The sequence below is a fragment of the Nicotiana attenuata genome, chromosome 1, assembly GCF_001879085.1.
Source record: "Nicotiana attenuata strain UT chromosome 1, NIATTr2, whole genome shotgun sequence".
In the NCBI taxonomy this organism is placed as follows: domain Eukaryota; kingdom Viridiplantae; phylum Streptophyta; class Magnoliopsida; order Solanales; family Solanaceae; genus Nicotiana; species Nicotiana attenuata.
In genome coordinates this window covers 521,658-546,973 of record NC_031989.1, presented here as the reverse complement: position 1 = coordinate 546,973, position 25,316 = coordinate 521,658, and the positions used below count along the sequence as shown (strand labels likewise).

Genomic DNA, 25,316 nt, shown 5'->3' with positions numbered 1-25,316 from the left:
TAATTAACAAAAATCAGAATTAACTATCTATTAACAGTCAAACCAAAAACTAACAAACAAAATTAACACATAATCCATATGAACAGAGGATAAAAGGAAATCAAAAACTTAAAAAAAAATCTAAGACGCTGGTAAACAAAATATCAAAGGACAGGCAGAAATATTAATTGAGTTATCAAACTAAACTAATCAACAAGAAATAAAATCAAAGACATGTGTTAACAAATCTAAATGAACCTAGAACAAACAGGGAACAAAACAAAATAGCAGACAGAAATCAATTCTAATTAAAATTCATCCAAATTTTTAAACTACATACTGGGAGAAGGAGAACCAAGGGGAACTAGACAAGAGTTAAGAAAACAAAAACAGTAAGAGAAAGATAAAAGATGAAAATACTTACTGAATTTAAAATCGACCTCGACTGACTTTTCGAATCTGACCCCCAAATAATGTTATTTGCCTATTCTTTGCCAAAATTAAACAAACAACATCATTTGAGGATCAATCGAACACTGGCAAACCCCTTGCACAGCCTGAACTTCGACTTGAACCTTGAACATGAACCCTAGATTTAGGATTCGAGGGATTTAAGCTAGATTTGAGGGAATCTGGTTTGAAATTTGGGAAGAGGGGGTCAAGGTGGGTCTAGGGTGTGATTTTGGTAGGGTTTGGAGTGGTGGCGCCGTCGGACACGGCGGAGGAGTTCGTGGCGGCGCTAGGGTTTGGGTTTTTGGGGGATTCTAGGCACGATTTGAAAGAAACTGAAGGTAGTATGGGCATGGGGGGAGGTGAGAAGAGTCTTTGGTGAAATTTTTGGGGAGTGATTGGCCGATCGCCGCCGGCGGAGGCAATTTTCGGGCTGGCGGCAGCGGTGGCAGGCGGCGGCGTTAAGGTTTGGGGGTGAGAGATGGGGAGAGGATGGAGAGGGTAGGGGGGTCCTGGAGGGGTGGTAGGGATCGGTTTTGGGACAGNCATGGCAGGCAGCCCGTCACGGCTCTTTGTACTCGTTTGAGAGGAAAAAAAAAATACTAAAAAGTTTCATAGGACACGTTTTAAGTAAAAAGGTTACATATAATTTCGAAAAGGTAAGCCTTTCTCCCATTTTAATTTAGATAGTAGTTAATTACCTATATAAATAGTGGTGTACTAGTACTAAAAGGCAACACAAAACTCAGAAACTAATACTGAAAAATCTACATCTAAATTTTCAGAATTTGTAAGTTCTATTACAATGACAACAATTGCATCAATGAATGGAAATCACAAAGATGGGGTTTTTCGCCCAACAAAATTTTCACCTAGCCACTGGGAAAATATCTTTAGTTGTTCTGCATTGGATAATCAGGAATACATATCTATGCCTCTTTATTTCTCGTTCACCTTTTTAAATCATTTGTTTAGGTACTAAGAGAGCATTATTACAGGTGTCCGAAAAAAATATAGAGGAGATTGGAACGTTGAAAGAGCAAGTGAAGCACGTGATAATAAGTATTGGAAGTGACACCATAGAAAAAATATATTTGATTGATACACTTGAATGCCTTGGTATTTCGTATCACTTCAAAGAGGAGATTGAAGATCAAATAAGCAAGTTGTTTAATCAAAATGTCATCCAAGAAGAAGATGATCTATACAATGTTGCCCTATATTTTCGGTTGTTTAGGCAACATGGCTATCCTATCTCTTCTGGTATATAATTTTTATGTGTACATATTACAATTTTGTTTAAATTAAATGAATGTTTTAAGTTTGTTTTAACAAAAATATTTTGTGAATTAGAGTGGAAAATTCAAGAAATGTTTAAGCTCTTCTAAAGGGTATGCTCAATCTGTATGAAGCAGCACAAGTAAGGGAACATGAAGATGAAATATTAGAAGAGGCTCTTATCTTCACAAAAGAACATTTGGAGAAAATAGCACCAAAATTAAGCTCTTCTATTATTGAGAAACAAGTAACACATGCAATCTCTTCATAGAGGCATTCCAAGAGCTGAAACCCATTTTAACATTTCAATATATGAAGAATCTGAATCAAGAAATGTCAAGTTATTGAGACTTGCCAAACTAGATTATAATTTGTTGCAACTTCTACACAAGGAGGAAGAACTCGAATTATGCTTGCAATTGTGTAGCTATGATTTCAGTAATTGACGACACATGATTCATATGGTACTCTTGATGAACTAGACAGAAGTTGTGGACCGGTATGCCATCTTCCGGCCATCTTTTATTTCTATTAAAGGACTCATGAAATCGTTTTCGATTGTTGCTAAGTGAAATTGATCGACTCCCTACCTATATGAAAACAGTATATCAACTCTTCTCGATCGAGTTCATTACTCAAATGGTCACTCAACTATCCCAAATTATCTTCTAAAATCACTTTTCTTTCGTTTGTAACAACAAAGTCACTCAACTATGCATATTACACTCAGAAGGTCACTCAACTAGATTTTCTAAATTTTGAATTGCTAAATACCTATTTTACCCTCTAAATTATCAACATTTATCTTCTTTTTATTTTTTTTAACTTTTTAATATTATAATTTTCCCTTTTTAATTTATATTATGGGCTTACCTATAGAATAAATAAATATAAATTAAAAAAAAGTATTTAAGCATATATAATGTTGGAATAACAAAATAATGAGCATAGTAAAAAAATTAATTAAAATACTTTGTTAGTAATAATAAATTTAGTATTAACAACAAAAATTCAACAATTTATCTACATAATTCAGAATGAAAGAAAATAAAGGTTGTAAACTATATATTCCATGCACATAATATCAAAAATAATTATTTAAATAAAGGTATTTTTATAATATACATTATATATTCTTGAAAATTATCCTCAATTATATTATATATATTCCATGCACGACTTACATAGCATATCCTACCCCATACAGATAGTCCCCCTGCTTTTCGGTAACATAACTTTGTGTTGTCGGAAAGTTGAAGAAACATAATAATATAATTGAGCATAATTTTCAGAATATATAATGTATATTATAAAAATACCTTTATTTAAATAATTATTTTTATATTACGTGCATGAAATATATATTTTACAACCTTTATTTTCTTTCATTCTGAATTGTATAAATAAATTTTTGAATTTTTTTTTTGTTATTACTAAAAAGTTTTAAAATAATAAAAAGAAGATAAATGTTTATAATTCAGAGGGTAAAATAGGTATTTGGCAATCCAAAATTTAAAAAATCTAGTTGAGTGACCTTTTGAGTGCAATAGGCATAGTTCAGTGACTTTATTGTTACAAACGAAAGAAATATGACTTTAGAAGATAATTTGGGATAGTTGAGTGACCATTTGAGAAAAGAATATGACATCGAAGTAAAGAAACAAGATATAAGCTTCAATGGAATTTATTACGTCAAAGAGGCGGTATGATCACTTAAAACTCTAATAGTATATATAATTTTACTTTCATTTTATGAGTTTAATTATATTTCTTGAATAGATGAAAGAAATCGTGAGGAGCTACTACATTGAAGCACAATGGTTCATCATTAATTGGTCGAGTCATTGATGACGTTGCAACTTACAAGGTATATATAAACTGCGTCTCAATCTCAAACAAGATGCCATGATCAGCTTTTTTTCTTTCTTATATATAGATTGAGAAAGAAAAAGGGTAACTTGGGACGGGAATAGAATGCTATATTAAAATTTAACAGTGGAAGAAGCGAGTGCACAACTTTCTGAAATAGCAGAAAAGGATTTGAACAGAGAGTGCATTATTAAACCAACTAATTCTATGCCATTTGAGATATTGAAGCCAATCGTAAATCTGACTCGTCTAATTGATGAGAATAATGAAGATGGATATAATGTGAAGCCTGTAATTGAAGCCTTACTCATCAATCCCATCAACATGTAGGAGATTCAAAGGAAGATGGTCAATTGAATAAGTTACTATTATATATATATCATTATAGTATTTTAATAAAAATTCCATTAATAAGTGATTTGTACTCCATCGTATTATTTTTGTTAATTCGATTTATAATATTGGAAATGTTTTATTTGAGTGAATAAATTGTATGTGCCACGAGAGTATAGAAATTTTCGTTAGTTATCCTTTTTTGCGACAACTGTTTAATAAATGGCTTTTTTTCTTTCTTTTTCTTGCAACTTATAGATCTTTTAGACCATGGTCTAAAGATTCCTTTCAAGTAAACTGTAAATTTTATGAGAAACATCAGACTATGGTCTAATATTTATTGGCAAAAGTTAGACAATGACTGTCTAATGTTTTCTCTGTATATAAGGTTGAATAATATATGAGCAAACATTAGACCCAAGTCTAATGGTATTTGAAAGGATAATTTTCCAAGAGCTATATTTGCACAACTGTTATAAATAAGGATAAATTTAAATGGGGGCTTAAAAATGAAACATTTGCGTAAATCAGCCTCTGAGAGTATCACTCATGAGTTGGATGCTCTTGTTTGAACCGAAAAAATCAGGTGTCATGCGAAATTCAGTGAAGCAAACATTGAACAACGATAAATCATACAACAAAAGAGAAATATACCAAACGAGACACAAACATTTAACGTGGTTCGGTCAACTGACCTACATCCACGGGCAGAGATGTGCAATCCATTATACAAAAAAGAGAGTACAAAATATCGAGAGAACAACCTTACGAAGAGGCAAACACAAATGACTCACTAACACTTGTCCCGTAAACACGACTCTCAAACCCCATAGGGCTACATTGTGGATGCTACTGAATGAGAAGGACGGATCTTCAATTTATAGAACTCCAAACATTTTCCTACAAGAAAAGGGACTAACCAAATATATATTTTCCTTCTTGGAAAAGAAAAACCCAATTATGGTAAATATGTTGTCATTTCCGTCATGAAATAGGAAAACCAATTATGGTAAGAAAAACTGGACAAACACCTAACAGCTCTGTCAAGTATCTTATAATTTTCTTTTTCAGCCAACTTCTATTAGCAGAAACTTGATTGAAGAATACCTATTGAATTGCTTATGCATATGTAAAATAGGCAGAAACTTGGTTGAAGAAAATATGGTGATATCTGGTAGTAACAATTTATTAAACGATGTATTGTCAAATCATCTATACGGAGATGGAACTTCCACAGAGTAACGTTACGTTAAAGGCTGTAACATTTTTAGCTGAGAATCGTTACTTCCAGTAGCGTTATTACATAAATTCCAACCACACTCAATAACTGGTGTACGACTATTAGGGGTGTTCAAAACCAAACCAAAACCGAAACTTAATGGCTTGTTGGTATCGGGTTAACGATTTAATGGACGGGGAACGGATTGAAATTTTTTTATTAACGGCTTATCGGTTTGGGGGCGGATTATTCAATTTTCTTAACGGATAATCCGTTAACCCGTTAAGAATATATATATATATATGGATTTGGATAACTAGTGCAATCTGGAAAGAGCTATGATGACATCCAGTTGCTGGCTTTGTAGGGACTATTTTTGCGGAAGTATATTTTTTTAAGTTTGCAGAAATAAGAAGATTTTGCAGTAGTAATTGCGAATCGCAGTGGATTTGTATAACAGAGCAAATTAAGTGGTTAATATACTTTTTTGTTAATGGCCAATTTTAGCAAAATTAAATGTGTTCGCGTTGCTTTTTTGTTGTTTTTATATTTTTATCCGTTAACTTTCTTTTTCCTTTTGCCCTTTCCTCTGCTCCTTTTCCCCGGATCCAAGTGCCAGGTCATTGTCTGTATCCCAACAATATAAGAAACGTAGCTTAGTCTAACATCTCGTTGTCGGTGTGCGATTGGTTCCAAGCTAAACCTCTTCTATTTGCAACAAAACAATTAATGCAAGCAATATAGATTGAATTAAGCTTATAAGCTGCCCGATAACCACCCGATAAGAGCTTAACCGATATCAATCCGCCCGATATCTTATCGGGTGGCTAGCGGATTAATACATTTAAAAGCCGATAACCGATAAGCCAAACCGTTAAGAGTAAATAACTGCTCAATCCGCCCGATAAGCAGTCCTAGCTATTTTGGCATGGTAACGACATAAGAGAACGTTACCGACAGTAACAATTTATACCTCCGTTTGTTCCGTCAGACGTTACTTTTTTGCCATTAAAATTTCTGAATAAAATATTTTCTATTTCGTTACTGAGAAATGCATTTATATTATTTTGGTTAAATTTTAAAAAATCGTACTAGTTTGATTAAGTGACTGAAATAATGAGTTACTTAGGTTAAAAATTCTTATATTCCTATGCAGAAATATTTTTCCTTGTCGATGGTTGGTTCAAAATCAATCTTGGTCGGTGTCCTCATTTTTGGGGAAGATAATCTTGAATTTTTTGCTTGAAAACTTGTGTTGACTAATTGATTCTTGTTCCATTAGATTTCTGTGGTAGCTTATTATGCAAAAACTTCAGTATTTTCAAATAATGAAATAATATTCATGGCCAATTAACACCCACAAACTCTTTTATCGCGCGGGGGTGAGGCAGCTATAGTACTAGTAGAAGGGTGGTCAATTAAACAGTCTTCGTCTGTATCATATTTACATGTCAAATATTATTTTATAGTTAAAGATATTGGCTTACCAGATGCCTACTTTTTAAATATTGTCACTTTCCCCAAACTTTTCTCGCGCGATGATGTAATCTTATATTTTCTAGAAAAATAGTTAGTTAAGAAAAATGAAGTTCATGTTATCTTCGATAAGTGCTATCTCCTAATTTTTTGGTTAATGGTTTGTTGATTCGTTCTTCTTCTACTGATTTGTGTTAGCATCATTCTACTTTAAAAGTTGTGTATGTTCTCTCCAATAAGCTTATTTCCTAATTTTTTGGTTAATGGTAGGTGATTCGTTTTTCCTTCTATGTAACATCATTTTACTTTAAAATTTGTGTATTAATTTTCTTTTGAAGGTTCGATTAATATATGGGTACATTTTGACTTTTGCAACTAACCTTGAGAACTTTGAGGTTTTATACTTGCAGTTTACTACAGTTGTTACCAAGAGAATTATGAGTTTCCTCTGTTTGTATATTAATATGACTCATTTTCAGATATTCCTTGTAGTTTAAAAAGCATACACTTATATTTTGTTATATTATTATAATCTTACACAATATTTGAACAACATTTAATTTTGCTAGTGTTCTAAGTATTTAATTTGAAAAAAAAAATAGGCAAAAAGTGATATGTGTAATTAAGTATATTAAAATAGAATAATTAAAATTGCAAATAAAAGTTTATAAGGAGTTATAGTTTTTGGAATAGATGAGACCAACATCCTTTTACTAAGTGCTAGTCTTGAAGAGAGTTTATGCATGTCAGAATTACTCATTACAAAAGAATAATGAAAGCAATAATATTTATTTCTGTTATGAAATATTATAATTATATTCGTAGATGTCTATAACTCTCACTACTCTTCTTCATTATGTAGATAATTCTCACTATTTCTTACCATTATAGTTGTAACTCCCACACCTCCATAACCTCCCCATGATCTTCCTCCATGATCTCAAATGTTTAATATCATGTTTATGGCATTCTTTTGTATACCTCTATGTAATCCTATAAATAGAGGGTTTTGGCACCACATTGTACACACTTGAATACATGGAAGAAATAAGAATCTCTCCTTTCTTGCTCCCTACATTCTTGTCTATTTTCTTGTTTTATATTATTACTTTGAGCTAAGTTTTTTAACACTTTATCAGCACGAATTGCTATTTTATTTGGCACTTAGTAAAAAAGACGAAAAAGGCAAGGAATTGATTTTGATGGTAAAGTTGTTTACAGTGGCTGTTTTCTTCTAAGTTAAATGGTCCAATCCCTGTCACATTGGGCAAGCTTCAGAAATTACGTTTCCTGTATGAGTTATACATCCTTTTGCTTCTTTACTGTGTGTTTGTTTTTGGTCTTCTTTTCTTTTGCTGATTAGTTTCTTAAAATATACTCACTGTTTTCTGAAAAATAATTTATTTTAGCATTATTTTTCCTTATTCATGTGAAATGCAAGTACTAATTTATCAACAGGAAAAGAGGATACAGTGTTTGACCAAATTGAGATTGTATAATCACATGCTTAACAGATGAGGTGATGAAAAATGTTAAAGAATACATGTAAGAAGATTGTGTTTTTTCCTTTATATTTAACCATGTTATGTATTATTGTTCATGAAAGAGATCTATGCTAGTTCTAATTAAAATCCAAAGTGATAATAATTTAAAGGCTCAGGGGTGAGTCTCAGTTGCACTTTGGCCTATTATTCTATTGGTTGAAAGTAAGACGGTGGGTTCAAGTCTCATCGCACCTTGAGGGTAAGACACCGGGTTTATGTCCTAGTGCACCATGATAATAAGACGTTGGGTTCGAGTCCCAACACATTATGGCCTAACATAATTTATATAGGTAAGGCATTGGGTTTGAGTCCCGATGCACCGTATTGATGATATAATGATGACTAAAGAAAAATAATGTATTTTTCATGAAAAGGCATAAAGCTTGTCCCACTTAATTTGCTCCATTCTTGAAGTGAATATGATAGCGGTGCATAATAAGTCTAAATGAAGACAAGTGGTTGACCAATGAACGTGGGCGTGCCAAGATCAAAATAATAATAGTCATCATTATGGTGATTGTAAAAAGGAGAACAATAAGGGTTCTAAAAATAATCTTCAAAGGTGAAGGAAATGTGTATCAATATGGTCTGTAAATATGAGGCACGTTAGGACGATTATAGTCCATTTTTTGAAATGATACGACTTGTGATAAGCATTATAAATGCAGACTCATTCCTAAAAGTGAATGTGAAAATATATATGTGATACAAATTCTGCATAAGAATATGCTTATGCATGGTTGGATAAATATTACAACTCACCTTTATGGGAGGTTTGAGAGAAAGAAAGATAATGAACATTATTGTGTGGTTACATGAATATGTCATTGGTCGCGTACATGTGGTATGCCAAAAATATTTTGACATGCCTTACAAAAAGTCATTAAAGGCAAAACTAAAGCAAGAAATGATTTTGCTTATGATGATTTTGACCATGACAATTATTATGATAATTTTCTCCGTGAAGGAGACATTCACCACATGGATGGTGTGACAAAAGATCTTGTAGTACAAAATTAATTAAGAACTCCGGAAGAACTAATTTGTTATTCCCCGGATGAATGAAATTGTTCATGACATTGATATTATAGTAAGTCTCAAAAGAAACTTTTTGAATTTCAAATATATTAGCCAAAGTGGTTGGCATATTGAGATTATAAATGAAAGAAAGATTTGAATATATTCATATTACTATAATCATACCGGGTAAATATGAAAGATTACCCAATTTTTCTTTTATTTGTACTACACATGTAAAAGCATGATTATGGAATCACATGCCACAAGTAAAATAGAGGTTTACCGAAACAAAGATTAGTTGGCATGACCGGTCGGCCATCCCAGTTCAATTATGATGCGAAAATTAATTGAGAATTCACATTGGCATATGTTGAAGAAATAGAAAATTCTTCAACAACTTGTGCTGCTTATTCTCATGATATACTAGTTAAGGTTGGTATTAATTCCCTTGATATCTGGAATGAATAAAAGGTGATATATATATATATATATATATATATATATGGGGGCACAGTCACCTGTCATGTGGACCGTTTACTATTATATGATTTTAATAGATTCATCTATTGTATGGTCACATGTGCGTTTGTTATCAACTTGCAATTTGGATTTTGCAACGTTGATTTCTCAAATTACTAGAGCACAGTCGAGAATGTAAATTATGATGATTTATCTTGATAATGCTGGTTTAAATCCAAATTGGTTTAGCAGACACTGTATGCCTCCAATTAAGCTAAACCATTGGTTATGAGAATAAAACTCCCAAATAGAAATTTGGTATGAGGTATATTATTTAATATACAACAGCACTTGTACGCATCTAGCCAACAAGTTATGATAAATTCTCCCTATCTTAATTGGTTTAGGATCAGGAACCAAATAATTTCCAATCTAGAAATATGGGTATGCTATATGATTTAATTATCCCACCACAATGCATAAAAAAGGGTTCCCAAAGAAGGTTGGAAAATGTGTTGGTGATCTCAACATTAGGGGGGAGAAAATGGAGCTGAAAAAGTAAAATATGGAATGAATTATTGTGAGTGCACCTAGATCCTCATACAAGAAAATGTGAACTTGAAGTTCAATTCATTTGTAAAATATTGTCAGGCGCATTTGCTGACCCAAAGTTAAATGTTATATTTCAGCTGCTAATGCTCCAAATAGAATAAAGTCCATGATGGACATAGTCTATGGAATGCATGAAGCGTAATAGACTAATCGGTTCCAAAGATAAAGCTCCTTGAAGAAGGAGGGGAGCAAATGATAAAGATTGTCATACTAAGGAGGCAAGTGCTCCATAAGAGCACTACGATATAACACTTTATAAGACCTCATAGGAGAGGCTCAGGTACCTGAAAATAATGAGATCTCGATAATTTATGTCTTTATTGAGTGATGATGGAACCGATGTAAAATGATCGTCGACGATGTTGTTAATATAATGTAACACTCAATATTATTTATATTGACGAGGATCTTTAGCTCAAGAAATTGGACAGATAAATGATTGGCCAAATGAAAAATATGCAATGAAATCGACTTTACCTGAAAAATGTGAAGTTGGACGGATAGTCCCAACACCTGAAAATAAAATGAAAAATCAAGTCGATAGACATAAAGACGACTTGTAGCACAAGAGTTTTCGCAAAATATTCCGGCATTAGTTATATGGAGATACATTCTCCTATGGTGGATAAAATCCTTTTCAGATTTTAATTTGGCAATGCATAATTTTGCGAAAATCTTGTCAGGGAGCATTTTCTTCTTTATTACCTTAAGCGATACACATCCAAAGCCTACTATGCTGTTTATTTTTTCTATCTGTTATGCACATATTATAAATTGATTATACATATTTATATATCCGTCAATTATTTTTTATTTAAATAACTGAGTGTGCGGCCATTTAGGTTAATTCTTCAAGTAAGGAATTACTCAAAATCCCAAAATTAGTCAGAAACAGAAACAGAAATAGGTATAGGTAAGGTTTGCGTACACATTATCCTTCTTATATCACACTTGTGAGATTATACTAAATTTGCTATTGTTATTATAGTCAGAACCCCAAAATAAATTCGACTACTTAGAAATTTTAACAAAATAAATCATGTAAACGAAGGGTCCATTAGGTATGAATATCAAAGGTATGTTATTTTTCAAGAAAATATTTTCATGATATATTATATTCTAATGGAGTATTTGGTTACCAGTTAAAAAGAGAAAAAGGACCCATGCGAATGGCACTTTTTGATATTTGATATTTTTATTATAAATATGAACATATTACCTACTAATCTAGATATTACTACAGTTAAATATTCAAATCAATGGAGGGACTTCCACAGAACTCTTATACATTCCTTACAATAGACGTCATTATTTAATTCTTTTATAACTATAAAAACCCGACCCATTTTCCTATTTTCCTCAACTAGCATAACGAACCATGAATATAAACGTAGCACCATCATCCTCCATCAATTCCCCGGCTACTTTTCCGGTTAACCGGCGGTCCAGTGTCGCCGGACTTCTGAATCCTCTTCTTTTCCCCTGCCGGAAAACTAAAGCCTCCGTCTTTTCTTCTTCTCTTGACCGGAAAATCAAAGCTACAAGAAGCATAGTAGCTGCTGCTGCTGCGGAAATGAAAGAAGCAACGAAAAAGACAAGTAATCCAGTGAGAATAGTGAGTATTGTTGGAGAGGATAGTGTTAGCCCTCTCAATTCTGCTCCTTGGCTAGATGTCATGCTTCACACTGTGAGTATTTTGCAACTTCATTCACTCTCTTTGACTCCAAATTCATATTGTATATATTAATGAGTTTAAGTTCTGTGCCAGTGTACAAAGTATGTTCACGATCATCACTACTTTAATAGTATTGATTGGTAATCGTTAATAAATGATAAGTAACATGTTATAATAAGTTAAATTACGCCGATGGTGTAAAAAATTAATTACATTGTTAGTGCATATATCTTAAATCCTGTATTAGTACATAATTTTGAAATTAGTGGCTACATTGATATTCCGTATCGGTTAATTTTTAAATCTTGAACTCTGTGCTTGGGATTTTCTTTTTAAAATTATTTGTTTTTCTCCTTCTTCTTTTGTGTGAATTATTATGAGTTTCATGTGTGTCAACTAGGAGTATGAGGTGCTTTAGCTCAAATGAAATGTGGAACCACAATCAAAATCAAGTATTTTTTGGATGTTGGGCTGGCAATTATTGGAAATGATGTATAATTTTTAGAAAATATTATAATTTCGCTGATGTTGACAGCTTGAAATTGAGGCAGTGCAATTCAAATTTCTTGGGGAGTTGAAATTTTCTCAAAGTTCAGTGTTTTGTTTTGTATACAACGGAAAGGTTGATGATTCTAAGGAGTTTATCCACCTTTTTCTTTTCAAATATCACATAGTAGAGGAAGAGGGTCATTAGTTTATAAGGATTCTAATTTTTTGGAGTAAATGAGACCAACTGTGTTTTACCAAGTTCTGGCTTTGAAGATTTTGTAGATGTTAGAGATTATTTTCTTGCTTTTTTCTTCAAGGTGGAAGGAGGATGAGTATTTTCTGATTCTCTTAGATCCGTTTACTTTTTGAGTAATATTGTCAATAGCACATTGTGGCAGCCTGATTAGAACAAGGGTGTTTTGCATTTCTACCTATTCTTTCCTCGATATTCTTATTGGAAAGTAAAGAGGAAGCTCTCACAATTTGAAGTAGTTCTTTTCAGTAAATAAGAAACAAGAAACTGAACAAAGGGATAAAATATTTGGCATATTACTACTTGATAGACAGCTGAAGTTCTGTTTTACTGTAACATCATCATGAAAAGTTGATGATGAGGAACTTGTGAGATTTTCAGTATAACAAGATAACCTGGTGAACAGAAACATTGTAATTACCAGAGATAAAGAAAGCGAAAAGTATTATGTAATAGCAGGGAGCAAAATGGGAAGAATGTACTATGCATCTACAACTTCTACAATGTGGAAAACCAAATGACCAATTATTTATGAATAAGTTCTGGCCTCTTATATTTTCTGCTAGAGACTTTTCAGGTAGGAAGGAGGTCCTGGTGCTCATTGTAGCACTACCCAAACACTACTCTAAAATCTCTCTCTTCCCCTTCTATGTATATGCATACAAGCAGATTCTTATTAGACATTAGAGTAGAAATATCTTGTGTATTGTGAGAACATTGCTTCCCTTCACAGTTATGAGAATATACATAATAGATTGTACTTTGTTGATGAAATTGTACTTTGTTTCCTTTTATAAATGCAAGGCAGAGAGACTGAAATGGGTTGATGAAGAGTTTGAAATGATTGTCTTTTCTGACAACTTTATTAATTCTCAAGATGAAACTGTCAACCGCGTTAGAAATGAGCTGGATCTTGCTGATATTTTGGTGCTGGTTGCTGTCAGTAAGGAAGGATCAGTCAACTGGATACAGACTAACAGCCAGAATGTCCCAAACATCATATGCTTTGATTCCTCTTCGGCACAGAGAAACAAGCTGGGTGGAATTTTGATTGAAACTGAAAAAAGAGGAGACATATTCCGCAGTTTACTTCCATTCTCTCAATCTAAGAAAATGAATGAATCTGTAGAGATAGCCCGAACAGTGTCTGAGGCTTGGGAAAGGCATAACTCTGATGACATACGGTTCTGCTTATTAGTTATAATTAATGCTTATATAACGCCGGTTTCAACACTGCAGAACCTTAGAGCAAAAGGATTCTCCACCCTGAACTGCATGGTGACAAATTGCGGACCTCAGATACTGAATTGTCTACTGGATCCTAATTGTAGGAAGGCACTTCAGTGCTTGAACCAGTGCAGCCCTCTAGATCAAGTATGCAATTATCGGTGTATTGCTTCATATGAGAGTCAATACCTGGAAGAGTTTTCTCTCTGTGTACTACAGAAGAATAACTGTCTTGAGCTTGACGCAAAGATCCCTGAAAAACCTTATGTGCCTCCAATGACCGAGTTTCGAGGGGAAATATTGTCTTCTGAAATTGCTGAGGACCTTTTTGTGGGTTGGTTAGGCACATTGAATTGGAGTTGGCGCGTTGTAGCAGGGCAGAATCCAGCTTATGATCAATTTCCATGCCAGTATCAGCTGTACTATCGGGGAAAAGCTAGAGGGTCATTCTGGTATGAGCCAGTTTTCCAGGTAAGAACACTTGAAGATAAATTAGTCTGGAGAAGGCGCAAGTATAGAGTGAAAAGAGGAAAAGTTCCAGGAACATTTCAATTCAGTGTATTGGATAATGGAGTTGTTTCAATTGAGTCCTGGACAATTGTGGATGTTTCTGATGATTTAAGCTGGGGTTTGTTTCACTATCATGGAGCTGCACGAGTGGCGGGGCAGTCATATACCGGGGCGGTTCTTGTGAGTCCAGATGGCCAATATCCAGCTGAGAGGGAAAAAGAAAGGATGATATCTGCACTGGATAGATGTGGCATCAAAGAGTGGGAGCTATTCAATGTTGATAATTGTTCATGTGAAGGTCCACCATTGGGGCTTCCAGAGGGGTCAAGTTTGCATTCTAAGATTGAAGTCCATGTGGGCAGGACACATTCTTCAGTATAGGAGCCTGCAGTGTTTTGTTAAAAGTAAACTTGTTGTATAGTTTATTGATAGGTCAATCATGGTTCATGGCTGTTGTTACATCCTGTTTAAGCCAGATGGAATTCAAGTAAAAAGTAGTAGAGATATGTTCTTGCAAAATTATAGTGTACTCATTAAGGAAATGACCTTTTTTAGTTACAGATAATTAAGGGATATGATGTTTTTAAGTTTCCTGCCATTTACGTTATCATCCTTCAATTTACCTTCTTGTTTTCTTTTTCCTCCTTGTGAGATTATGTACTTCAAAAAGAATGGAAGGTTAATTCTGATTAGACCCGTGTTCCAATATTCCAAATAATGCCATGTATTACTTATGCTTGTTTTAGTTGTCCCCGACTGTATATTAAGAAGGTCAGAACAAATACAGGTTTCGAGTCATCAATAACCATTGCTGACCTAAATATTGAAGTTGATACAACACAAAATCTTGTTTACTAAATGTTCTGAGTGAACAGAAATATACAAGAGTGTTTTGCTATACAAATCTTTAGAAGAAAAATAAAGAGTAAAGGGAATAATAAAAGGCAACTGGCTAATCTACATATTTGACAGATTTTGAAACTATTTTTCTGATCTAATGAAAACTGAATATGGTTAATAACTTAAGGAGCAGCTCGTCTTTCAACTTCAAGACAATCGAAGCATTTTATTGCTATGGGGCCGCAAAATCGCCAGCAATGGCTCCTCCTCATCAAGTATTCTTGGATGTTCTTTCCAAAAGCTCGTGTCGATTATATTACAGTGTTCAACAACTACTTCGTCATTTCCAGTTAGTTCATCCTGCATTAAAGAGCAAAAAAGAAGATATAAGAACAAGTGAACACCCATTTCACCAGTCTTGATCCGCAGCAAAAGTCAAAGCGATGGTACGTATTGCGAATGAACCTGTGTGCCAAGTGTAGCTTCTGTATATGAAGAATACAGATGAGACTAAGAACAAATTCACACATTTGAGATTGGAACATCTGATGGATTGAAACATGCTCGTGATGGATTAATAATTACATTAATGACAAGAACCAAAAGCCACTTCTTAAGGTAATATTCAAGTTGTTTACAAGTGATGCTGTACCTAATTTATTGGCAATAAACTCTTTTTGAGCATACAGTTTGTTATCCGTATGGCGAGAGAGAGAGAGAGAGAGAGAGAGAGAGAGAGAGAGTATATCATCAAACATAAGATAAAGTACTTTAAGCAGAGAAAGAGAGAGAGAGATTTACTTTGTTCTGGAAAACAGAGGAACCCATCCGAAACATGATTGGTAGCGCATTGTAATCAATGCCAAACTGCGTAAGCAGTTCATTCTTTTCCTGAGTTTGGGTACCCTGCAGAACAAAACAGATTCTTATGGGCATTGGACTATCAAGATTAATATCATGCATAACTGCTTATATCTGATCAGAACAGGATGAGAGATATGGCAGTAACAGATCCACTGATTTATCAAAGGTTAAATCAAAGTTGAGTATAAATTTGAGCTGCGCGGTCAATTTCTATAGTCAAAATCAGACAAGTCAAAAGATTATTCATGTAAACTGTTATTTGTCAAAATCTCCTAGACGAGAACAGTTACCTTTAGGAACTGAGGTTTCAGTGCCAATAGAGTTCACATAGTATGTCCACCTCTATGTTTAACAGAATCTCATCTCTGTGTAAGTCACAATTGCAATAACTAAGTGTGTTTCTCCAACAGATATATGCCACAATAGTCAAAGCTAGTGCTAGCTTGAACAAGATTCTTACTTTACCTTTCAAAAAGCTTAGTCCTCGCTACGTGCTACGCTAAAAAAAAAATATATTGCCTAATTGGAAAGACTAACTAAAGTTCTGCATCCCCCTTATCATTTCCACTGCTTTACTTCTTGTGATCATAAGATATCCAATTTCTCAACGACTACTCTCTCCTGGCTTAAGAAGTGTTTGCATCTATGAACACTCCCTTTCTGATTGTGTACTATAAGCAGGAAAGGGCACTCAAAGAACTATATATCACATTTTTTATACTCCTAATACATCTACCACCAAACCAAGTGGGCTTATTATTGCTGAATGTATTTCCAGTCAAAGCATTCCAGTCATCAAACACAGAAAATGTGTGATGCCAACAAATGTAGCGATACTTCACCACTAACACAGGCGGCAAAACTACTTTCTTCAAGGTGGAGATATGGCAAACAAATTGATAATAAATGGATATAGCCCACAGTGGCACAATACAGCTTATTTTGTTGATTAATGTCAAAAAAGGAATGTATCAAAGGCAACACATCGTCTTTTCCAATAAACATTTGGGATTCAGAGATTTAGAGTCATCAGTCCACGAAAAAGGAAAGATGGCATAGGCAAGAATATGTCATTTTTAACAATTTATATCTCAGAAATTTAGAAGATCATTTCTTCAGCATCAATAATGTGCATGCTGAGAAAAAAGAAGCTTATACTACTTTCTATAGGCTTGTAAGCTAGATAGATCTAAAGTAAGGCAAGTGAAGCTTGTATTGGATGTTGAAATTGTTTTTCTCTTTAACATAAAATGACGTAAAAGAGATTATCCAGCAGATTTAAGCAGCAATGAAAATGTTTTCCAGAGAATCACACATTATATTAGATCATGCTACTTTATCTTAAACAAGAAACCTGCTTTGTAATTTAGAAATGAGATTCCACACCTTCAGAGAGCTTTGCGCTTCAGTTCTACTCTTTCCAGACTTAACAAGCAGCCAGAAACAAGTATTGTACTGATTGTTTATGTGACCTACAAGTCAAGGTATTAAAGTTGGATTGTCAATATGGTACGATTTGTTCTTTAGCTTGGCACCAAGAAGACAAAAATTTCTTCATATAAACCTGATTAATTTGCGAAATTCTATAAAATAACAAATAGAATAGGAAGTACTCACAATCAACTTGTCTCCAAGCCAAATAATCTCGAAGAATCTCAGATGATGGATAGCAAATGGGTCGACCATCAAAATAAGGTGGTTCTTTAAACTCTTTCTCAGGGAAAAACTCTTTCCACTTAATCACATACATGGCAGTGAAAAGAGATACAATGGTAGAGACGATTTCACTGGAATGATGATCAGAAGAGCAAGTTAATATACCATTTAATATTACTGATCAAAAAGAAAGTCAAAACAACAACATTAGGCAAATTAATTGAGGATTGCCCTCGTGCAGTGGCCAAATAGACTCACACTGAAACTTCAACCAATTTAATGAGAAAGGTTCGAGAAATCGCTGTAAGTTAGAATTTGCTACAAATGCAAAATATTCTAGAAGGGCAATTTCACCACTCAGACAAGCCAAGCATTTTATAGGACATATTCTGACAATCTCCAGTTGGTTCCCTCTTAATATGTGGCTTTAGCTAACCACTACACTTTCCAAGGAACTTATGAAAGGTGATGAAAGAGTTACCTTGACCGCCTCTGATATAATAGAGATTCTTTCTTCAGAACAAAGCTGAAAGAAAAAATTAATCTCTTAAGATAAACTATAAAAGGAAAAAGGAAAAGGTTATGTTATAAGTAGATCAAAGATGTTAAAGGAACTAATACCTATATTCATCGCTCACCCCATATGCAAAGATAATATCCTTAAATATCTCTAGCAAAGAAACCGCACATGAGTTCATAAGATTCAGTGCCTGCTCATCATTTGGCTTCTGAAAACCATTATCTTCACAAAACCTACAAATCAGGAAACCAGCAATTTCAAACTAGATTTCACAAATGACATGCTCAGTATTGGACATGACTCTATATTAGTGAAATTATATATATGCATGTATTATAACCCTGGTCTTGTGTCTGATACATTTTAAGGATTATTGGCAACAACCAAGAATGTTTTGAACAACTGCAGTTGTTTCCAGGACATAATAGAAAATTAACTTCGCATATGCTTGGAGTTTCTTCTTTAATCCGGAATTAGAAATCCAGACGTGATAAAGAAAATAGGCATATAAGAATACCCAACTCCCACTGAAACATGGATTACATTATCCAGAAAATACATACTACCTATAAATTTTCATACTCTACGAAAATAAGCAAGAATCATGCCACATCACTTTGACATGGAACTTGGGATTTGAAGCAAAAAGAATAAATCAGTCTAAATCAAAAAGAATAATGTCAACACTTCTTTGCAAGTCAAGCCAAAGGACATAAAACAATTAGTTACTAATAGGGAAGATCATTGGGTAGAAAGTACAAGTTACCTGTGGAAATGACAGCCGTCTATCCGGACTACAATCCAAGTAGATAACATCAACTTGCTTTCAAATTGGAATGACCTCAAATACTCAGGTTTAATCTTATTAATGCCTTCTGCAAGCAAACCAAGTTCCTCAGTAAGGCATGAGTAGTTATTCCAAAAGCCCTTTGTTGCTATATTTTCCGAGTGGACTATGACTGCTTTCTTCCTTGGTCTTTTAACAGGAGTGCCATTTTCTCGGTATTTCACAATATCTTCCACCTGCATTAAGATGGACAAAATATAAACTAAAAAAATATGGATGGGAAGACACATAATATGAAGTACCCCCCTTATAGTGATGAGCAAACTGCACCGCGTATACCTTCCCCTCTTCCTTTCCTACCCCTCTAAAGGGGCGAATTTTTCATGGGTTGAGCATAGAACAAGCATCAGTCTTTTTGTGATTGAGGGGATTCACAAAAAGAGTCCTTTAGTGCATATGTCATTTTATATCAAGATATATAAGAGCTACACAATACTGCTACATGAAAAAGCACAACAAATAAGATGATTCACCAACGCTCAGAGTGTGGAATTCAATTACTACTCGCTTTCTTTTTTTTATGCATACATTTAACTGGGCGTAGATTAACATGTTAATTTGAAGTAAATGAACTTAAATTCCACAAAAACAGATCCTCTAAAATTATAGACTTTTTGCAAGAAAGAAAGAAGAATTTAAAACCAACAGGTGGTCCTAAGAGAAAGTTTGTTAGCAAACTCAGACAAAAACAGAAGTGTCTGCTCTTGAAAACATATTTGTCTCCAACTTGGTTTCTATATTCTGTTTTTGGAAAGCCTTGGGCCCACCGTCAGGTAGGCCCACTCCTCCCTCGGGAAAACATCAAAACCATTTTAAATCATTTCTTCTGCCTCAACTTCTTAAAATTCTAAATCCATTCTCTTGTTTTTTTCCTAAAACCAACCACACACATCTATTATTTAACGAAAAGTATTTTTCAAAATCCAATTGCCATTTTTTTTCTCCATATCTTTAAGATCTGAAAAGGAGAAACCAAAAAAAGGAGTAGTGGCACATGCACCAGCATGCTTATACAGATATATCCTTTTCTAGGCGAAGTGGGATGAAGGTAGCTACCTTTATCTTGATGGCACAAGACCCTTGACGAAAAATCTGTGGAAGGTCCTTGTAGTTGATACCAAACTGCTGAAAGAGTAATTCATTTTTCTCCTGCTTTTGTGTTCCCTATTCACATAGTAACAACACCATCAAGCCTCGAGTTCAAAAAGTATGAGGGTAGCAAAATTGCCTTACACCACCCTTTTTCTTATTGAGAAAGATAACACTTAATAAAAAACTCATAAGCACTAAGAGTGTGCTAAGAGGAGGAGACTTGCCTTAGAGCACCCTTATGATACAAACAGACAGACTAGGAAAGCCTAAGTGGAAAGAAAATATGTAAACGATTAGGGAGGCCATAATTCATCTATTGCTTTGTTGTAAGGACCACATCATATATCTGCGTACGAGAATTGACTAATTGAAAGCATATCACACAATGCAAACTCAAACTGCCCGGGAACTGGAAAAAGAATTAAAGATTGGGAAATCCTTTTGTACATTTTTTAAGTACAGATAGGGGAACGTGCATCTTGTGATCTTGACCTATAACTTAGAATCTCAGAATCCAAAACTTTGAACCCAAGTCTACTATTATTTAGCGTCAAGTAACGTGGTTCATCCAAATGACATATGGTAAAGAGCAAAAGTTGGAATAATGAGCTTCATGGAATAATGAGCTTCGTGAAGTAAAAGAAAACTTTCAACATATGCAGGTATTGACATTTTTTGAAAGGAGTTCAATACACATGTTTCCAAGGTAACAATATGTAATCAATAAGAGATCGCAGATATGAATCAGAGCTATCACTCCAGAAACCTTTGCTGGAAGCTTGCATGCATATCGTTTGCTTTTCACGTATAGCTATTCCTTTCAAGACCTTCTGTAATAAGCATCTTGCTTTATGCATATGAAGCCACTATATGCTTGTAATTGCTTTCCTTCTGTAGATACTAGCATTAAACAACAATCTGTTACTATATCTGGCAAGTGAGCCGGCCTGGACCAAGACCGGCCCACTTGGTCTCTGGCCTGTGGAGAGGGCCTGACCTCAACCCACAATCCCTAACCACTATGTGAGCCACTAGTGGGCCGGTTAGGGGCCAGTCCAAGCTTCTTCTTTTTTTGAGATTATTCTACTTTTCTTCTTTATATGCTTTTAACATCATATTTATGTAATGTTTAATAAAATGTAAAAATGAAGAAGAAGAATATTTGAGGAACAAATCGTAAATCTTAATCATGTCATTGTACTGAGGAAACAATTCAAGTTTTTACCGCCAAACTTAAGTAAGCACCTTAAGAATCTCTTTGGCCTCTTTTTCTGACTGTCCAGAAAACACCAACTTCCACAAACAAGTATTGTATAGATTGCTTGTATGACCTGTAAGAAGAACCAATATTCTTTAGCATCAAATCTTATTCCAACACCCCACATACTCAGTAATTATAAATTGGAGATATTCCATAGGTGAACTCACATTCTGTTTGTCTCCATAGAAGATATGCCTGAAGAACCTCCATTGATGCACAGCTGATAACTCGTGAATGGAATGATGGAGGCACACTTAAGTCCTTTTGAGAAAAGAACTCTTTCCATTTGGTTACAAATGTAGATGAGAAGAAAGACACAATAATGGAGAGTATTTTGCTGCACAGTCAAATTTCTGGTCAGCTAAGGAAAACCATGAGCAGCTTCATCTCAAATACGGAAACTAGGACTGTTTTACATCTCACTTTTTGTTTGTCATCCATATTAAAACAAGAGGGACATTTTGTATCTTACAATCCTTTACTTAATCCAGTTAAGTTTCTTGAAAAAACAAAAACATATTTTTAGTGTTGACATCTTAGTCAGAAGACAAATGAGTGGGACAGCAAAGGTGACCATGCCTTAAGATTTTCCTAGTGCCTTCTTAAGGAAAGTTTTGTGACCAATCCCTAATTTTCCCTAATACTGTTTACTATGCATTTCCTCAAGTAAGCAACAACAAGTGTCTTTAGCGAGTTGGAGATGATTTTCCTTCTCATTAGCAAAGTCTAAAATCGGAAAAATACAACAACAACAACGACCCAGTAAAATTGAAAAAATAAAATTATATTTATATATATATATATATATATATATATATACACACACACACACACACTCTGAAGATTAGATGGGTAGACATATCAAATAGATCAGTTAAAATCATGCTAAAGAAGGGGGACGAAAAGAAATGAGAGTGGCTAAGAGAAAGATAGAGAAAGGGGAAGAGAGAGAGCGGATAAATTATCCAAGAGGTATTGACAAATCATAATGGAGGAAATCAATAAAAGATAAGAGGAATATCGGTAATGGATAACTAGCAGATTATAAAATTCACCCGTAAATGCCTCATGATACTTTCAAGTCAAAGGTTGGATTATCCAACAGAACCCATAAGCATAATTGAATTGCCTTCACTTCTAGAGACTGGTTATATAATAACTCTATAACAGTTCCTCAGTGCCCTGTCAAATGTGTCAACTAATTTTGAGATAATGACAGGTTGTTGGTATATTTCGGGGAAAAAAAGAAAAGAGCATGACACGATATATGAAAGTAAACAAGTACAGCTATATTGCTACTCAAACAAGAGCCAATGCAAGAGCAACGGTGTACTATGTACGCAATACATGAACGCAAACAAGACAAAGTGCATCATTCAAATCACTCATTCTAAAGAGTCAAAAATAATTTTTTGATAAACACAGATAACACAAATTTTTGGGCAATGAAATAGGTTACATACCTTGCTCGCCTCTGGTAAAAGGTGGTTTCCTTCTTCAACACGAAACTGCATAAATTATTGTACCACATTGTCATGCTTTTCAATAGGAAAAGAAAAATCGCATAATTGTCTAATAGTAATAAACACATCATACCTGTACTCATCACTAAATCCATATGCAAATATAACATCAGAGAAGTTCTCTAATACCTTAATAGCACAAGCATTCATCAAGTTCAAGGCTTTTTCATCATTCGGCTTCTCAAATCCCTGCTTCTCCGAGAAACTAGACGGATACAATGCAAATTAGCAAATCAAACAACCCCTGAAACCCAAAAAGGAATACTTTTTCTCTAGCAGTAAGAGTTTATTCACAATATCTACAAGACCAATTCACAAGAACCACCACTCTAATTCCGCATCAGCATTTAACTTGAACACCACCCTATACTTCAATAGAATTTTAACTGTAGATCTCTTGATTTCAACACCTTTACCTTAATCACTAAGTTAAGGCTTCATATATCAAGAAGAAAAGAACATAACAAGGCACTTGCACACCACAAATATTATATTACCTGCCAAAATCGCGGCCATCAATTTGAAGAACAATTATATTTGGGTACATTACTTCATCTTCTGCCTCAAAACACTTTACGTATTCATACTTGCTGTTCGCCATTCCCAGATGCCGCTACAATTGGATTGAAAGAAAAGATTTATTTTAAGTTATAAATGTCATGGAAAACTTATTTTTTCTCATTTGAATTTCAACAAACCTATGTGGCAAACCTAGTTTGCCAGAACCTATCAACCCATTCAGGGACCTCTCTTTTTTAAAAAGTAAACACATTCTCTATTGAGTTTGACAAGCTCGAGTGTAAGAGCTATTTCAAATTTAAAACTATATTAACAAGTCCTTTAAAATCACACCAAGTTATAGAGAATTCCAGAAAACATCAATAGGCGACAATTTGCATTTGGAGGTCAACAGTCAAAATGCTCTCCACCAAGAAAACAAATAAGGTAGACTAATCAATCACTGTTCAAAAAAAGTATCATTCACAGTCACATAGAAATTTATCCATCATTCTCTTGGAAAACCATGCCTCTTCTATCACCCACAGATAGGCCACTAAAAATTCTACAAAGACATCCGGAACCAAAGATATCAGTCTACAATTTTCAAAACAAGGTAAATACACATAAATCTTTTATGCAAAACAATCAAATTGCCTAGAGCAGTAAAAATAAATAGCAGTTAGCGAACTAAGGACATAACCATCAGAGGCACACATAGATATCAAGGTTTTTCTTTGGCATTGTAACTAAACAACAAAATTACATTAAGCAATGAAGTAATGAAATAAACATTAGCATCTGAGTGCAAATTAATTACTTCCAGAGATACTACAGCAAAAAGTAATCCTCAAAGATGAAAACTTTAAACTTAACACACACACACACACACAGACATACACTCTTTAGCTGAGGCTTTAAATATACCAAATACAACAAAAAGTAAACATTGTCTCGGGGAACCAATACCCAGAATAAAAAAGAGAAAAAATTGAACCTGTATTACATTTGAATTTAGATATAAAAATAAAAAAATACTGCCAGAACCTGACACTACTTCGCCGGCGGACGGCGGTTGATAACTTTAAGTAGTTGATTTATGCTTGTGAAGGTGAATGGGTGGCCAAGGCAATGGAAAGAGGAAGAGAAGAAGAGGGGGGGGGGGGGCGTAGGTTGAGGGGGAGAAAGGGGGATTTAATCCCAAATTATTGTGGATTTTAACTTTTAAAACGATTTGATTAAACATAGGCTAAAATTGTACCTCTGTTATCTATCTATCTATCTATTTATCTATATCTATATATATCTATCTATCTATCTATATTATTATAAAAGCATAAATACAATGTCGATTTACAAAAATAACCTTATAATATTAAGCATAATAACTTATAGTAAAAGGACATATTCGAAATTTTAGATATTAGCTTTATAATCCTATTAGTTTTAGGACATAAGTACTGCTATGAATCCTAGAAAAGCATGAAAAAGTAATACTTACCGTTAAAAGTTCATAAGCATTCTACAATTTAAACTTCAAAAGAGATGATGAAAACTAGAAGGACTTTTTCGTTGCTTGGCATATAATCACTATTCACATATTTATTTTAGAAATTGTGCTATACATATATGTAATATCTAGATTTTGTGTAAATATCTTACATTCGCCACCCCAAAAATATGGACATGCATATATCATTGATTAATCTATCTATATCTATATCTATATCTATATCTATATCTATCTATATCTATATATATCTATATCTATATTATTATAAAAGCATGTATACAATGTCAGTTTACAAAAATAACCTTATAA

General features: G+C 34.0%; 2 protein-coding genes and 1 pseudogene across 4 annotated transcripts; 2 read left to right on the top strand and 1 right to left on the bottom strand.

Annotated features, from left to right (window-relative positions):
- Positions 1,235–3,906, top strand: LOC109232161 (annotated as a pseudogene).
- LOC109242324 (violaxanthin de-epoxidase, chloroplastic) lies at positions 11,532–15,085 on the top strand. Its single transcript, XM_019367772.1, has 2 exons — positions 11,532–11,926; positions 13,461–15,085. The coding sequence occupies exons 1-2, from the start codon at positions 11,618–11,620 to the stop codon at positions 14,772–14,774; spliced, it is 1,623 nt and encodes a 540-aa protein (XP_019223317.1). The 5' UTR covers positions 11,532–11,617; the 3' UTR covers positions 14,775–15,085.
- LOC109210500 (tRNA(His) guanylyltransferase 1-like) lies at positions 15,188–24,647 on the bottom strand. Of its 3 annotated transcripts, XM_019377014.1 has the most exons (14): positions 24,542–24,647; positions 23,494–23,609; positions 23,070–23,201; positions 22,937–22,981; positions 21,641–21,810; positions 21,458–21,543; positions 20,177–20,284; positions 19,040–19,296; positions 18,375–18,506; positions 18,235–18,279; positions 17,715–17,884; positions 17,484–17,569; positions 16,035–16,139; positions 15,188–15,593 (listed from the first exon to the last, which is right to left on the bottom strand). In XM_019377014.1, the coding sequence occupies exons 2-14, from the start codon at positions 23,595–23,597 to the stop codon at positions 15,441–15,443; spliced, it is 1,593 nt and encodes a 530-aa protein (XP_019232559.1). In that variant the 5' UTR covers positions 23,598–23,609; positions 24,542–24,647; the 3' UTR covers positions 15,188–15,440. The 3 variants fall into 3 exon arrangements, with proteins under 3 accessions (XP_019232559.1, XP_019238560.1, XP_019242821.1); XM_019383015.1 differs by lacking the exon at positions 20,177–20,284; XM_019387276.1 differs by lacking the exon at positions 24,542–24,647 and having other exon boundaries at positions 23,126–23,201; positions 23,494–23,584.

What these genes read in the sequence shown, in the direction of transcription:
- LOC109210500 (XM_019377014.1), bottom strand. Translation starts at nt 23,597, where the DNA reads ATGGCGAACAGCAAGTATGAATACGTAAAGTGTTTTGAGGCAGAAGAT. An exon ending in AGGCCAAAGAGATTCTTAAG is followed by an intron (nt 20,285 to 21,457) that starts GTGCTTACTTAA and finishes CTATGTGAATAG; the next exon opens with GGAACACAAAAGCAGGAGAA. An exon ending in CTTGTGCCATCAAGATAAAG is followed by an intron (nt 19,297 to 20,176) that starts GTAGCTACCTTC and finishes ATCTTAATGCAG; the next exon opens with GTGGAAGATATTGTGAAATA.
- LOC109242324 (XM_019367772.1), top strand. Translation starts at nt 11,618, where the DNA reads ATGAATATAAACGTAGCACCATCATCCTCCATCAATTCCCCGGCTACT. An exon ending in TAGATGTCATGCTTCACACT is followed by an intron (nt 11,927 to 13,460) that starts GTGAGTATTTTG and finishes TATAAATGCAAG; the next exon opens with GCAGAGAGACTGAAATGGGT.